Genomic DNA, 16,189 nt, shown 5'->3' with positions numbered 1-16,189 from the left:
GTAACTATATTTCCATTTGAAAGTATTATGTGAAATACGATTCCTGAATATGCCATAAGGTTTTGGAAAAACTTTAACACATCAACGTGTTTTCCTAACTTCAGTATAAATACAATTTTTGAAACACTTTTTAGAAAAAAATACTCAGTATAAATACATATTCATCTATTTTTTATAAAAAACCACTACCATCAAATCATCTATGGCTTCTAATGTGCAAATCAGAAACTCTATGTTTTCTAAAATGAAAATTACGACTATTAATGATTTGAAGCTTTGGAAATCAAGTTGCTTCACACGTGGAAACAACACACTAAGTTTAGGTTATAATTAATGTATAGTTCACCTTTACACTAAATATAATAATTGTTAAAAATTTATTAAAGCAGTCTCATTCATAGATAATAATTTCAATATTTAAATTAAATAATCTGCAGAAATTTTGAATTCCTATAGAGGAATCATGTGTATATAAATTGACTTACATTATACAATAAAAAATACTAATAAAGAAATTATAAATTTTACAATCATATAAAAGATTAGATTATGATATAAATATATTGAACCAGAGACAAATATCATTTAATATAATTTTATACAAAGAATTATCTTTCGAATAAATTAAAAATACTACTACAAATCAACACAAAACACATCATATCATTCTTGCATGAAAATTTGAAACAATAAAAATTATTTTTAAATGTTAAAAATTCAAATTCTTATAAAAAAACTAATTCCGCACATTGCCTTTTCTGAAGTTATTTACAAAAAATTGTCATTGCTTTTTCTGGAGTTTTTTAATTACTCACCACATATTTCTAAACCAATGACATTTTCCTATTTTTAAGCAAATCATAAATCCAACGCATTATTGAAGCCCATTGATTCTACTTTAAATACAAAACTAAGCCTATTGAATATAATGTAAATTACCACTGTTTTTACTATTGTTTTTGTTTTACCATCGATTTTTATTTTACCATTGATTTTTGTTGATCAAAATTTTGAAGAAAGCGTGAAAAAATCATTTTCAAGCACTATGTTGATGCAAACAGAAAATGAACTTCGCTGGACCAATTATTTAACAACACAAACATGATTAAACAAAAAAATTATCAAAAACAATTTTGTTGGAGACAAATGTGTAATGCAAAAATGTGTTTGGTAAAAAAAATATGTGAGAATTTATTTCTTTTGTCAAACAAATAGGTATTTATATTTTTGTATTTGGAGTAGCCATTGTATTTATATATTTTTAAACTGTATAGATATATGTAGCTATATAATGACATCTATTTATATTAATTATATAGAACTTTGTATTTATTACATTTTTGATGTGTGTTATTACTTTTTCCAATATATGTTTTTATTTCTAAATGATTTTAACAATATATCCTATCCCATTGTATCATTAATATTTTGATAAAAACACCAAACATTATGACAGCAAAATATTTTAATGATTGGTTGATTCAAAAAAATCTAATAATATTATTTTAGTTGTTTATATATATTCTAAATTAAAAATATTAAGTACTCTTACGTTTATGTCACAATAGTGGAACCTAATATAAATAAAATTTATTTTCAATATACACTAAGCCCATCATATTTTTTAAATGAAAATGTAAAATAATAAAAAAAATTTACAAATAATAACATAGATTAAAAAGTTAAGAAATTACAAAAGAAATAATCCCGCGCTTTTAAAGCGCGGGTTAAAATCTAGTTTAGATTATTTCTGTAATACATTACTAAGAAGTTTTTTGTCGCTTGACAACAGCCCATGACCAGCTCATTCTCCAAACGGACGTCCTTCTCCAAACAAATTGATATTACAAATTTACAAGTACATTTCATTAACTGATACATTAAAAACAATCATGAACAACAATTTTTAAACCCAGTCACAAACCACATCGTGTTTTGACGTAATTAAACCACATAAAATCATTGTCTTCAAAACCAATAGTAAACCAACTGAAATCAATCATTTATAAACCAGACCTTTTAAACCCAATTAGTTATAATCCACATATATATATATATATATATATATATATATATATATACCATTAGTACAAAGAAAAAAGTAGAGTAAATTCAAATATTTATATGGTCACGATCAAGCTCTAAAAATAAACAAAAACATGGTAAAAATAAGTTTTTTAACAAATTTATTTTAGTAGAAATTATAGTTCCAAATATGTTTATATATTATATATATTTATAAATTTATTTTCTTTGTTTTTAAGAGATGCTAAGATTTTGAAAAAAATTATGACCCACTTCTATATTATTTTAGTTAGAAAATATAAAATTTATATCAAACTATTTTATTAAATTTTTATTATAACTACAAAGACTAATTTTCAATCTAAACTTATATTTAAATATTACAATACATCATTTAGTTTAAACAAAAAAACTAAAAACATAAAATAAATACCCGTCCGGTCGGGCATGTCAAGATCTAGTTATTATTTTTAAAAACTTTTTACATGCATGTACTACGTTAAATTGCAAAAAAAAAGTTCAGTTTTTTTCTATAATCCTAAAGTACTAGGTGATAAATGTACCTTTACGCAGGATGAATGGACTAAAAATTATAACTTTTAATCTATATGTATTAAAAATGTAAAAATCATAGTCACAATATTACATGTTATATAATGAATGATCAGACGAAATTGTGTATGCGTATATAAGATAAGTTTTATTTTTCTTAATACTTGTGTTATTGGTTGTGTGTAATTGAAGTATAGATAATGGAAGAGAATCTATATGAGTAAGCAAATATTTATATAAAATTAGTTATTTTTTCCAGGCAAAAACCAAACATAGGCAAAGTAATTTGCTTTCATAATATAAATTATGAATAGATAAAACGAAACATAGTGAACAGAATAAGAAAATATGAAAGGAACAAATTATGATGAAACAAATAAATAAAAAACTCAAAAAAACACAACTGCTGTGAAAAGTGTCTTCAGAACTATTTGCTTGCAATCCTATTAAGAAATATGTAATAAAAGTTTGTGAAGAAGATTGTGATGAGTAGAAGTGTTCAAGTACCACCTATTTATATACACGATGAAGAGTTTCATAGGGATTAGGTTTCAAATCATTAAATCGTATTTGATTAGTTATATAAAATGATCACGAATCAGTTTACCAAAATTTATGCTCCAAGAATATCGCCCAAATTTCTTTAACACGCCATATACCCTATTGATCACGCAATTTGCTGTAAATAAAAAGATTTTGTCTTTCAACTTAGCTTATATAGAGCTACGGCTTACGCAAATTCAACAATGAAAAGATCAATAATTTAATTTACATATAGTTATTGTATTGTCAAATTTACCTATTTTAACAACAAATTTGCGTGATATGTGGCTCTATGTAAGACAAGTTATCAATGATTTTCTATATGTTGCAAAGAAAACAGATGTAATATAATCTCATCAAATTTGTATAAAAATTTATTTACAGCTTAATCGGCACATATCTATATTTTCTAACACGATGAATATGTTCTTACTCTATTTTTGAATACTATGCATATGTTCATCAATACTATTAAAACAGAAGGCCTTTTTTTGAGGTGTCCTTCTGTTTCAACAATATTTACAAATCTGTGCCACTGGAATATTTTAAACCTATGATTTTTATTAAATTCTGTTTTTTCTAATTTTTCTTTTATTTTTCTCGCAACGACAATTAGGTTTCTCCGTTATGATCTGAATTCCAAGGATCGTATGTTTGAGAAAAATGCGATCGATTTGTCTTCTTTTACAAATCGATGAAAGGAAATAACATCAAGAATCAAAAACGGCTGTTTCCAAGGAAAGGAGTGATACAGATCAAGATGTTGATTTCGATTTCAGGGCATCTTACTATGGATTCATGCATTGTTGCCATAGAACCATCAAGGAAGTTTTCATTGTTTGATGTTATGGATCCAGAAAGGTTTTGATTGGATTTTCAAACTTTGGTTTACATTTTGACTGGTTTTTATTGCCTCATTATGCAGATATTGGGGATTTGATCTTCGCAGGATTTGGTTATTTTCGAAGTTCTGTATTTGGAACAGAGGTCTTCATACTCTGTATTTGCCAGAAACGGCCAAAGCCGCAGGTCTCAACTATCTGCAAAAGTCTGTGCTTCTTCCTCGATCATCAGTGATGAACTTTTTTTTTCAGTCCGTGGTTTAAGGTTACCTTTGACTTTGCTATTCATAATTTATTTGAACAAGATGTTATTGGGTATTTTTCAAGTTGGTGAGGGGTGAAAGTTCATGTTCTTCATTTTCTAGGTTGAGATCGTTTGCAAAGTTTTTATAAATTGTATTCTGTTTTGGTGGTGATAGTAACAGAGCTACTGAAACTACGTTACGGAAACATTCAGAGTTCACTACTGGAACAAGAAAGGTACACATTTAATTGCTAGAAGTCATAAAGATTGGGTTTCTTTGATACAAAGTCAAAATCCATGAGCTTTAGTTTGGATCTGGCTATTTTTGGGAAAGAATGATGTAGATTTGACGATGTATCAGGATTGTACTCTGGTAAAACACAAATGGTGTTTAAATGTTTCAATACGAGTCTGGAGTGGTTTATCTGTAGGGAATCTCAGTATGTAAGTTATGGGAGTTGTCACGTTAAGGTCTGCTCTAGGTTACGGCCTTTTGGCCTTTATTTATCAAACTATACACTTGGTCTTTTTGAGTGCTCATATATGGTTCTGGATGGGTTTAAAAAGCTTCCAGTTTCATTCATTCTGTCAAGTTAAATACACTCTAAGAAGTGCTTAAGCCAAAACCACCACAGGAAAGGAGTTCATTGAGATGGGAAATGAGTCGGTTGCTCTCTGGTCTACTTTAAAAAATTTCAAGCAATTTGGTAAATGGTGGTCGCAGAGTACTATAATAGCTATCTGATGCTATAGCTCACTCTAATCTAATCTTATTTTTCCATTGTAGTCAAGTAGTTATCTTTTCACTGGAGTCGAGTCGCTTTTTGATTGGTACTGAAATTACATATTTAAATTATTGGTTTGTTTTGACCAAAACGAAAAAACAAACTAAAATTATGATCCGACCTCAACTTTCAAACCATATCTTATTTAAGTTTCAAATATTATTTTATTCAAATTAAAATATATAACTGTATATAAATTTTGATAATATATAAAAAGTTTATTATAAATATATTTTATATATTTTATAATAACTAAATTAAAGAATTATGGTTTAAAAATATAATATGCGGATAACCGCAAAATTAAGTAGAGCGGGTACAAAATTATTTGTTTGCGGGTTGTACATGTCAAATTTTTTGACCAAAACAAAATTGAAATCCGCGGGTTGGCGGGTCAGCGGGCCGGGTTCGATCCACTACCCATCCCTAACCGAACATATACCAGATCAATTTTTAAATTGCCATTATTTAATAAAATATATTTTGATTAAGATTTACAAACAAATATGATACAAAAAACATACGAATATAATTACAAAGAAAACATAAATATGAAATCAATTATTATAATAGAACAAATTGTTTGAAACACAAACAGAAAACTTTAAAATTATTTATTCTCTAATAAAAATTACAAATTCAATTAAATTTTATTAAAATCAAAAGTCATTATTTTGCAATTATATTAAAGAGTATTTAATACAATTCAATTCTTAGCCTTTTTGAAAATTTTGTTTCCTAAATGTTTAAATTATCTCAACTCCTTAAAAATAGTTTCATTTAAAGTAAAAACTAAATCACATAAATTACATTTAATAAAATTATAGAAAATTTTTTGAAACGCACAAATGATTTATTTCAATACAAGAGTGTTGAAGATATAAAATATTTTATTTAAATTAAAAATAATCAGTGTAAAATAATTTTAACTTCGGTTTAAGTAAATAAAATCATGTCATAGGTTAGAATTATTTAGAGGCTTCTAAAATTTAGTCATATTGAAAATAACAAAAATAAGTCATATAAGTAAATTTAAGATAAATTTCATAAAAAGTTAAAATATATAATTTTGAAAATTCATAATTTTTATTACGTAAACTAATTTTCCAATAAAAAATATACCCGCCCTTCATAATTTTTTTTACGTAAACTAAAAAAAATCATAAAAACACATGATGAAACTTTATATAGAAACACATATGTTATAAAAATAAGTACATGAAAAGAAAAAACATCCCGCGCTTTGATATACATTTTATGTTGAAACACATTTGTTACAAAAATAAATTTGTCAAAGGAAACATACCCGCCCTTTGAAAGGGCGGGTCAAAATCTAGTACTCTATATAAAAGATGTGAGTGTGAAACCATATATCAAACAAAGCTTTTTCGATACCATATATAAATAGTATGATGATCTTAATATTATCTGAATATACAAATATAATGATGCTTACGATTGCGAAGATACGAACATGTAAAAAGAATCTAATTATTTTTATAACTATTTTTAGTAGACAGTACGAAAATCTACATAATATAATTTTCAATCATTAGGTCTTAAAAAGAATATAATTATTTGTATAACTATTTTTTTTTGTAAACAACACGACCATATCAACTGTATAATATTATTTTGTATATATTTCTATAACTATATAAGAAGGGTTTATATGTGTGACTTATAACTTACATTATAATTATTGTATATATTTATATAATTATATCCTTGCGGTTCATGTGAAATTTGTAAACACGTTTAGTTTATATAATTTTAATGTAAGAATCGTTGATGCAAGTAATAAACAAAAATGTGTGCTAAGGTTGGTCTCTAACAATGGTAATACATGTAATTATGCTAGCGAAAAGAGGGATTTTAATTAAAGAATGTGTGAAGAACTCTAACACATGAGAACAAAGAGTTTGTAGGAATGTTCATATTTTAATATTAAGGGGATTATAATAAATCACTTAAACTAGGTAACAAAATCGATGATATCTAGAAACAAATCTCACATTCATAATTATAAAAAAATAATACAATTCACATTTTCCTCTATTTATAAGACTCATAACAAAGAAACAACAAGACAAGATACACACAAAAGATATGGAGGTTTGCAAATTTCTTACCTTGTTATTCGCCGCCATCGTCGTTCTATACTCCGTCCAGGCGACAGCACAAGGCGACCCTCAATTGATGGCTTGTATGCAAAAACTTGTGTCGTGCCAGCCTTACATACACATGGTGAGCCCACCGCCTCCACCATCATGTTGCGGGCCAATGAAAGAGATTGTGGTGAAAGACGCACCGTGTCTATGTGCCGTTTTCAACAACCCGGTGATACTCAAAACACTAAACCTCACCAAAGAAAACGCACTTGATCTTCCTAAAGCATGTGGAGCTAATCCTGACATTTCACTTTGCTCCAAAACCGCTTGTAAGTTTTTATTTCTCAATTAAGGTCTCATCAATATATGTATTTGGTTTAATCAAATACCGTAAAGTAAATGACGCTGTTTTATTCATTCCTTACCAACAATGAAGCTTCTTCGCCGTCTACAGCTCACCCAGCACCAACCAGCGGTATGCACTTCATATTAATATGCAGTTAGGTTTTATAGATAACAATATAAATTAAACATTACAAAAACTCGCATATTTGACGTCGAATACATATGAACTGATATACAATAGTAATAGTTTGGAGTTAAAATTTTTTAATCTTCTCAAAAGGTTTAGAGTTAATTCATTAATTCAATTTTACTTAGTGAAGTTAACTGACATGACTTCTTACTCAACAGGAGGCTCTTCCGTTCAAGCTGTCAGCTACATTGGACTTGGCTTTCTGTTTGCTTTTGTGGCAAGAATCTTATATTGATATAATGGCATAAGTCAGTTTTTGGTGTCATCATTTTATATATATGGCTCTATGATTATTATTGTTTCATCTCTATACAAAATTTTCATCTTTATACATTTTTATATTCTTGAATTTTCAATCGTGGTTCTATTTTGGATTTTGTATAGATATGTTGGATAACTCCCATTAACCCGAACCAACCCGAGGCATATTCATGTTTTAACCGAAATAAATAATTTTAAAATAAGGAGATTTTAGAGATATTGTTTTATCATTGGTCAAATTGTCGATTATGTAATCATATAATCTCTATTTCTATTATATATGATGATTAATTATCCGTAACATACAATATTGATGAATTTTTTTAGGGATAACAATTCCACGATATAGCTCCCTTCTTAACATTTAAATCGATTCTGCATATACGATATTTTCTATAGATATACTCTCTACGCAACATAAAATTTGTAGGTAGCAAAAAGAGAAATTTATTAATACAAAAAATGACAAAAAGTGCTAGAGAACGAACTCAAGAAGAAGAAGAGGAGGAAGAGTCAACATAACAGTCAGGTCTCGGCATTTTAAGTATTGGTTCGGTTTGGTTTAGATATTTCGGATTTCGAGTAGTTCGGATAGAACGTTAAATGATCCATTTATTACTTAACTTATTTTCGGTTCGGTCCAATTTGGATAATAAAATTAAGAACCATAAAATACCTGAAAAGAATTTGGTTCCGGTTCTGGTTCGGGTAAATTATTAATTATTTAGGATAAAATATCGAATAGTTAGGATGATTTACATAACAATTTTTAGATATTTCGGATATAACTATCCGAATATTTTCCGATATTTTCAGATAGTTCATCCGATACTTTCAGATACTTTTGGGTAGTTCAGATATTTTATAATAATTTAGTTATCTTCAAAAATTTACAGATTCTTTTAATATTTTTAAGTTATAAATATATAATTAATTATTGTATATGTATATAATTAATATTTTTATATATTCGGGTGTTCGTTCGGTTCTCGGTTCGGTTCTAATCGGTTTCGGTTATTTCATATATTAAAATATAAGAACTATTCGAGTATCTGAGAATTATCGGTTCGGTTTGGATTTAGGTATTTCGGTTTAGTTTCGGTTCGGTTCTTAAGTTCCGGTTTTTTTTTGTTGCCTGGTAGCAGTTTACACTTGTTCAATTTATATACGAGAGATGTATATTCGGTTTACATTTTATGTGAACCAACTCGAATGAAATGGTTTAGTATAAACCGAATGAAAAGTACCAATTTGACCCATCAATAAATCAGTGTTTGCGATAGGATCCGAAGAAGAAGCAAGAATGGCGAGTAGCTTAGGGATAGTCGTTGTTAATCCGTCGTGTTCTGTAGATCGCTTCTTAAGACCTAACTTCTCTGCCACCACCTCTTCGTCTGTCTATCTCCGTTGCTGGCGCGGAAGAATCAATGTCGGAACCGTCGCTTGCAGTCGCCGCGACGTCGGGGGATTAATAGTTTCTGGTTGTCTCTCTTCGCCGGATTCTTCATCTCCGCCGTCATCTATCTCTGGTCCGAAGACGAAACTGTATGTGAGTGGTAAGCTCCCTTCCCTTTCCCTCTCTGTCTGTTTCTCTCTCTCTCTCTGTTTTCTATTAAGTGATGTGATGTGTTGTTAAGACACTTTTTGGTTGGTGTCTAAGTTCTGATGAACTGGTGAATTAGATTTACAGTGTTAATGATCTGTTTGTGGTTCTACTCTGTTGCTTTGTCTCTACATGAGACTTGATGACAAGGGGTTTGATGTTTTGTTGTTTTGGATTCAGGGCTTTCTTTCCGTACAACTGAAGATAACTTAAGAAATGCTTTTGAACAGTTTGGCAAGCTTACACTTGGTAACCTCTCCCTTGTTTCACTTTCTGTCACATCTCTATTTTTGAACTAGGTGATGTCTGTCTTATGACCAAGTGTAGTTAATGTAATTCAATGTTCCCCGTGTAGTTAACTTGGTGATGGATAAAGTAGCAAATAGACCAAGAGGGTTTGCTTTCCTGAGGTATGAGACTGAGGAGGAGTCTATGAAAGCTATTCAAGGGATGCACGGAAAGGTAACTCATCACACATACGCCTTGTTTTTATTTAGAACAAACAAAGTGTTCTTTCAAAACTCTGATTTGGTTTTGTGCACAGTTTTTGGATGGAAGAGTTATATTCGTGGAGGAAGCCAAACCCAAATCAGATCTTCAAAGAGCTAAACCCAGATCAGATTTCAACAAAGCTCAGACTAAACCTCGCACCTTTCGCACCTGGTAGCTGTTTGTTTTTGTTGTACAATTTTCTCAATATATTCCAAGATTATACAATGGAATCGTTGGTTAACTCCTACCAATTTTCACCACGGGAAATAGTCTAAAAGTATTATTATTATTTTAGATAGCCCAAGTTAGCTAAAAAATTGCATATATATATTTCAGAACAAACATTCTCGATTCCTTGACTGATAGTTTCACGAACTCCGTAAAAGAAGGTTTCCTAGTGTTTGGTACTTGGACGAAAGTTTGATATCCGATATCAGTGTGGGAGATGGTCTGTCTAAAAGTATCCTGTTGGAAACGACGACTTTGTAGACCATGTCTGATGTTCCTATGTCTCAGGTTCAAGTCAATGGTTTCATATAATGGATAAACTAATGATTTCAGAACGTTTCTTTCTCTCTTCAAAACGGACTTTCTCAACTCTACCCTCTACCCTCCATCCTTCAGCCTTGACATCCACGGATCACAAAAATCTCGCTTTTCACGTTATCTGAAAAAAGCCGGAGGAACTTATGGATGATGGACTATGTTGTATAGAGATTTGGAAGATGGAAGATTGTAGTTGGCCAAGATTCATAAGAGAGGAACCCATCCAAACAAAAAAAGATGGTCAAGTGGAGATGTTAGATATTTGATCAGACAAGGTTTAAAAAGGTATAAAATGTTATAAACTAAAGAGAATGTGGAGAGTGATTTGTGAGAAAGTTGTGTGTATTTTTCATTAGCCAACACCACAATATATAGTGGTTTGATATAAGGGTTTACAAATGCTTTACAAGGAATAAAATCTACACATTGATGTCATAGAGAAGACTTGGTCATGGTGATAACTTCAAGGTTGACTGAGTCTTCTGATCTCGGTCCGGTTTGTAGATGAACCGATGTAGACCGGATGTAAACTTCCTTGCACTTCCTCTTGTATATGTTGAACTTGTATAGTACTTGATTAAGTACTTGGTTATGGTCCATCCACACAATAGATTTCATAACACTCCCCCTTGGATGCCATAACTATATGAGTTCATAATATGCTTAATGTTGCCTCTTTAAAACCTTACTAGGAAAACCCATTGGGATAAAACCATAGTTAAGGAAAAAGAGTACAATACATACTACTCCCCATGATTTGAACATCACTTGCTGAATAGATGTTCATGGATTCTTTACTTAAACAATCTTGTATTGTTCGGACATATCATGTCTCTTAGAATCCTGATGGTACTTTAGAAAATGTACCACTTTGATATCGACCACTTAGTACTTTAGATAAAATGTACTATTTTATATTCTGGTCGTTTTGATTATGGTCCTTGACCAAATCACTCTTATATGCCTTTCCATAATATTGGCTGGCTAGTACTTTAGATCCTTTGTATAATATGGATCATCATTATATCAAGTATGAGCTACTTAGCTCTCTAGGACTTATGGATATGCCTTAGCTTTATGAGTATAATATTATTTGCCATAAACAACTTTAAACATAGGTCATGTCGGTTAGATCATGATCCTTATTTACATATGTCCATAGATGATCTATGATTGATCTGAGACATTGTCAATCTTAGTGTGCCGGCAATTCGTACACATATATATATATGGACGATTGGACTGATCTAGGCCGGACACGGTCATGACATAGAATTGATCTGATTGATCCTCAAATTTATGTCTAATGACATCCATGATCTACAGCTTTATCATGGACCAAATCTTATAATATGGTCGGACCCGTTGGGTCGCATATGGACGCATAATGCGGTCCTACACCTTTTTGTTCAAAGATGAACTTTGATCTTATAGCCTATTCATTCATACCACAGCTTGGTTGGTTCATGCTGAGAATTTTGACCAACCATAAGTATTACCAAAATTTGGCTAATTTGTGGTGATGGTCTATAACCTTTCTAAGGTTTGATGAATAACCATTTAACCTATCTTAGGCTGGTTAGTATATCACAAGAAATTTAAAAATTCCTCTATGGACTGATTTGAATTGTTCTTATAGAACCTTTTCATTTGCTTACATGTAGCAATTTAATTCAGTCCATGGACAGCTTTAGGAAAATGCTGTTCATGAGAACTTCTTTTCTCATCTTATGATTCTGAGCTCAGTATATTTTGGTAAACCTTTTAGGTACCAATAATATTATCATCATCCAGTGAGTCATATATAACATACTACATCTATTGAATTTCTTCCAGACATTATATGTAGTGACATATGTAGTATTATCCACCACTTTGGATTATATAGACCTCCCTTGGTCTGTCTCACGATTTTATCCTTCTTTCAGGATTTATCTATTCACTGGGCATCATATGGCGTTTACATATTCATGGCCAATTCAATACGCCTTTATCTGTCACTTTTAGAAACCCCACGTTTCTTTCTTTATTCATTATTATGAGTACTCTTGCGTGGGTTCATGATCCTCGATTCATTATTCATGTGCTACATATTCGCGCTTTTCTTATGAATGTATTGCGTCGACACATTTATATATATATATGGTTTCCTTCCAGACATCAAATAATTCATTGAGATCTCATCATTATCAATGCCTTCAGTACCATGAGGCCCGGCGTCCCGAACCCCAAGTGTTGATACTGACGGCATAGCCATTTCGGCCTTGTCTGGAAAGTCTATGACCTCGGTTTCTTTTTGCACCTTTCTTTAATTTCCGAGGTTCCTTTTGGAACATATATTCGGTCTTATATTAGACTCTGTAGCAACTTGGTTGTGTCTTTAAGACATCAAAACCGTGTGCTGCTAAGCTGGGATGACATAGTCATTCTTTCTCGGGTCAATGTGTCTGGCATTTTATTTTGCTATCATTGTAGCATATGGACGTCTATAAATCTTTTCTAGTCCGAGGATCTTTGCCAAGACAATGATGGTTGATACCATTCTTTACCAGCTTACTACTTCTCATTTCAAATGTTGGATATTGGGATTCATAAACTCTATGTAATTCTTGTTCCTTGGCCTATGATTAAATCACCCATTTTGGCTCAAGGTTTCTTTTAAATTTATGGAGAAAGTATATTCATAATATATATCCAACATATATTCCCAATCCTCTTTATGAGATTCTAAGATCATATGATCTTTAGATGGCACATATATTTGTGATGGATTCATTCATAATATCTTAATTCATAATATCTTAATATGATATATGTCTGGACTCTTGACCCGTATTAGTCTGAGGTGGGAATATTTATTATCACTTATATGGCCTGATATAATATCAATGGCCTGATGCAAGTTAATCTTTTATAACTCATGATGTCCCCAAGCATATGGACTTTTAGATTTTGAACCTAATAGGTAATGGTCATAATATCATAAATTCAACCAATATGTAATATGGTTGTGGACCATGTTTCACGGATTTTAGTATGGTCATGTATCATGGGATTTGTCCTCACTCCCCCTCATGAACATACTCTAATTCGTGGTGCTTGGGACAATAAATTCCCTTGTGCATAGATATAAATTGCACAAACGTGAGATCTTATGGGATAGCTTTTGTGCATTTTTAAATCTTTGCATCATAATTCAGATGGCTAAGTATGGTAATGCCATCTAAGTGATAATTTTCGTGGGTCAATCAAACATGATTATGATTGCCCTGGCTATTTGCCTAATATCATATTGATCTCTAGATCAATAGATAATGTAGTCTCGACCATTTAGGCGATTTTAATTTAGGTAATCTTATTCGCTTTTGCCCATTGTTGGAAACCATATTTTCTTCTTAATTCAATGGGTCTTATATGTTGAATATAATGCCTTTTAGGCAATGCCTTGGTCGGACCATTTTTCCTTTTTTTCAAGGAATGTCCAGTTGAGTTCAAGAGTATATTATGCATCATAATAGAGCCTGGATGGCCGAGCATGTCGTGCCATATGTTAAAGGCTTCTCTGAACTCTCTGGAAAGTGATTTGGAATATTAACTCACAATCATATTTATCTTGGCTTAATGAAGGCCTATAGATATACTAGGTATAGTCTCTAGGACTTTCCTTTGGCCTTGGGCATTTTCATAAATCATAAGGAATCCTTTCTTTCCTTTGCCCATAGTTTCAATATGTAGACCATTCATATGAATGTCTTTGAAACTTTGATAAATTTTACTTTGATTTATGTGGAATGTTATGCATCAGAGATTTTTAGAAGCGTGCCTTTAGGCATCATGAGGTTGGACTAGCCATGACCTTGAATAAAATATTTTTTTTTGTCTCATAATGTAATGTGGGTTGGTCCACAATAGAGAACAAAGACAAAGTAAAATGATGTCAAAATCTAATTGGCCTCTTTAAGGCAATATAAAGTCTCGTATTCAAGCTGATCATCATTCTTATGGTCGAAATTATTCGCACCATCTAGATGGACCCAATGGGTCATAGGGTTCTATCCCTTTATGCTCTCCTGATAGAGTTCAATAAGGTGTTTGGGAGTTTTACATCGGTTGGCCCAATGATTATTCATCCCACACTGATGGCAAACAGATTTGGTCGAGGCCTGGGTTTTTAAAATCGGACTTATTCCCACGGACTTATACCCACGGCTAGGTTGATAACCTTGGCCTCGGCCTCGACTAATGCTGTAGGTGATATCCACGCACACCCTTGTCATCTTTCCATGGCCTTTCGCATGGCCATGGTTTGACTCTTTCATATGGCTCTGTGGCCGTATGTGCCTTAGGCAATGCCTTAAAATCCAGGAGGCCTCATCTCACTATTCCTCATGAGTAACTCATTATTTTGCTTAGCAAAGAACAAACAAGAGATTAAATTTGCATATGTGGAGGAACCCTTTTCTCGGTATTATTGCTGAAGCAAAACATTGCTTGTGGAATGTAGAGAATTTCTTCTCTAACATGTCAGCATATGTGATAGTCTCTCCACACAGTTTCAACTATGAGACTATCATGAATAGAGCCGAGTTATACTCATCCACAGACTTATAGTCTTGGGTCTTTAGGTCCCTCAAATCATATAGGACCTTTGGTAATAGCACCGTATTATGGTGATCATTTCTGGATTTAAGATTTATCCAAAGGTCGAGAGGATTCTCAATAGTGAGATATTGATCATTGAGACTTTCAGTAAGGTGATGGCTTATGATTAAGAAAATCGTCTTGTATCTATCTCAAAAGTGAGAAATTTAGATTCAATCACCAAGATTTAGATTTCAAGATGATTTTCAACATCTGAATATTTAACATTGCTTTCAAGCATCAAGAATTTATATAAGCAATAGAAGCCTTAATTTATATGATTTAATTTATATGATTTAATAATGATTTAATAAGGCTTCCCCCAAATCATATAATATATTTGCTTTAAGCATTTCTAGTATGATAATGATCAATTGATCACTGCATCTAGTGATCCTTTTAATTATAACTCATATTTGGATTGATTATATATATGTATATAATTTCATATAGGGTTTCCAAGCCCTTTAGAATTTTGAATAATGATCAATCATAATTTTAAATGAGATCAAGCAATATGGATGAAAATCAATCACAATGGTCGAATGATAAATGCATGGCTCAAGAACTAATCGGATGTTCTGTCCTAAGCATTGGACCAAAATAATATAAATGTGATTCTTAATGCATGAGGATATTTGGTTTTCAAAGATCATAAAATAATAACCGATTCCTTCCCCCCTTTACCGGGTAAACCAAGACAAGAAAATTTATAATTTTCAGCAAATGTCTAAACCAAATTCAATTATATTTTCAATCATTTGGTTTCAAGGAAGGTTTATATTTTAATAAAAGCAAGCATGCATTCAAAGTTGGTTCAAGATGATTCAAGATGATTCAAATTTTTACTAAACTTATGCAATCAAGTATGCAACAAGATTACTATATAATTTTAATCATCAATTTCAAGCATGGTAAAAGATCAAGATTAACTATCAACTTATGTGATCAATATTCAATATGATATGAAATCTATTCAAGGTTGGTTCAATTATTTAGCTATCAACCT

At 31.2% G+C, this 16,189-nt stretch overlaps 2 protein-coding genes across 2 annotated transcripts; both read left to right on the top strand.

Moving 5' to 3' along the window:
- Positions 1-7,099: 7,099 nt before the first annotated feature.
- On the top strand, positions 7,100-7,872 carry LOC108815408 (non-specific lipid transfer protein GPI-anchored 9-like). The gene is made up of 3 exons (XM_018588022.2): positions 7,100-7,431; positions 7,539-7,577; positions 7,796-7,872. The coding sequence occupies exons 1-3, from the start codon at positions 7,101-7,103 to the stop codon at positions 7,870-7,872; spliced, it is 447 nt and encodes a 148-aa protein (XP_018443524.1). The 5' UTR covers position 7,100.
- Positions 7,873-9,154: 1,282 nt separating this feature from the next.
- On the top strand, positions 9,155-10,282 carry LOC108815949 (organelle RRM domain-containing protein 6, chloroplastic). The gene is made up of 4 exons (XM_018588493.2): positions 9,155-9,454; positions 9,682-9,750; positions 9,857-9,963; positions 10,046-10,282. Exons 1-4 carry the CDS (start codon positions 9,202-9,204, stop codon positions 10,166-10,168), a joined length of 552 nt encoding a protein of 183 aa, XP_018443995.1. The 5' UTR covers positions 9,155-9,201; the 3' UTR covers positions 10,169-10,282.
- The last annotated feature ends 5,907 nt before the right edge of the window (positions 10,283-16,189 follow it).

This window comes from Raphanus sativus, chromosome 7, assembly GCF_000801105.2.
Source record: "Raphanus sativus cultivar WK10039 chromosome 7, ASM80110v3, whole genome shotgun sequence".
NCBI classification, from domain to species: domain Eukaryota; kingdom Viridiplantae; phylum Streptophyta; class Magnoliopsida; order Brassicales; family Brassicaceae; genus Raphanus; species Raphanus sativus.
This window is presented reverse-complemented; position numbering and strand designations above follow the sequence as displayed.

Excerpts from the sequence above, each read along its gene's own strand:
- LOC108815408 (XM_018588022.2), top strand. The coding sequence starts at position 7,101 with ATGGAGGTTTGCAAATTTCTTACCTTGTTATTCGCCGCCATCGTCGTT. Across the intron at positions 7,432-7,538 it reads ACTTTGCTCCAAAACCGCTT|CTTCTTCGCCGTCTACAGCT; the intron begins GTAAGTTTTTAT and ends CCAACAATGAAG. Across the intron at positions 7,578-7,795 it reads TCACCCAGCACCAACCAGCG|GAGGCTCTTCCGTTCAAGCT; the intron begins GTATGCACTTCA and ends CTTACTCAACAG.
- LOC108815949 (XM_018588493.2), top strand. The coding sequence starts at position 9,202 with ATGGCGAGTAGCTTAGGGATAGTCGTTGTTAATCCGTCGTGTTCTGTA. Across the intron at positions 9,455-9,681 it reads GACGAAACTGTATGTGAGTG|GGCTTTCTTTCCGTACAACT; the intron begins GTAAGCTCCCTT and ends TTTTGGATTCAG. Across the intron at positions 9,964-10,045 it reads TTCAAGGGATGCACGGAAAG|TTTTTGGATGGAAGAGTTAT; the intron begins GTAACTCATCAC and ends TTTTGTGCACAG.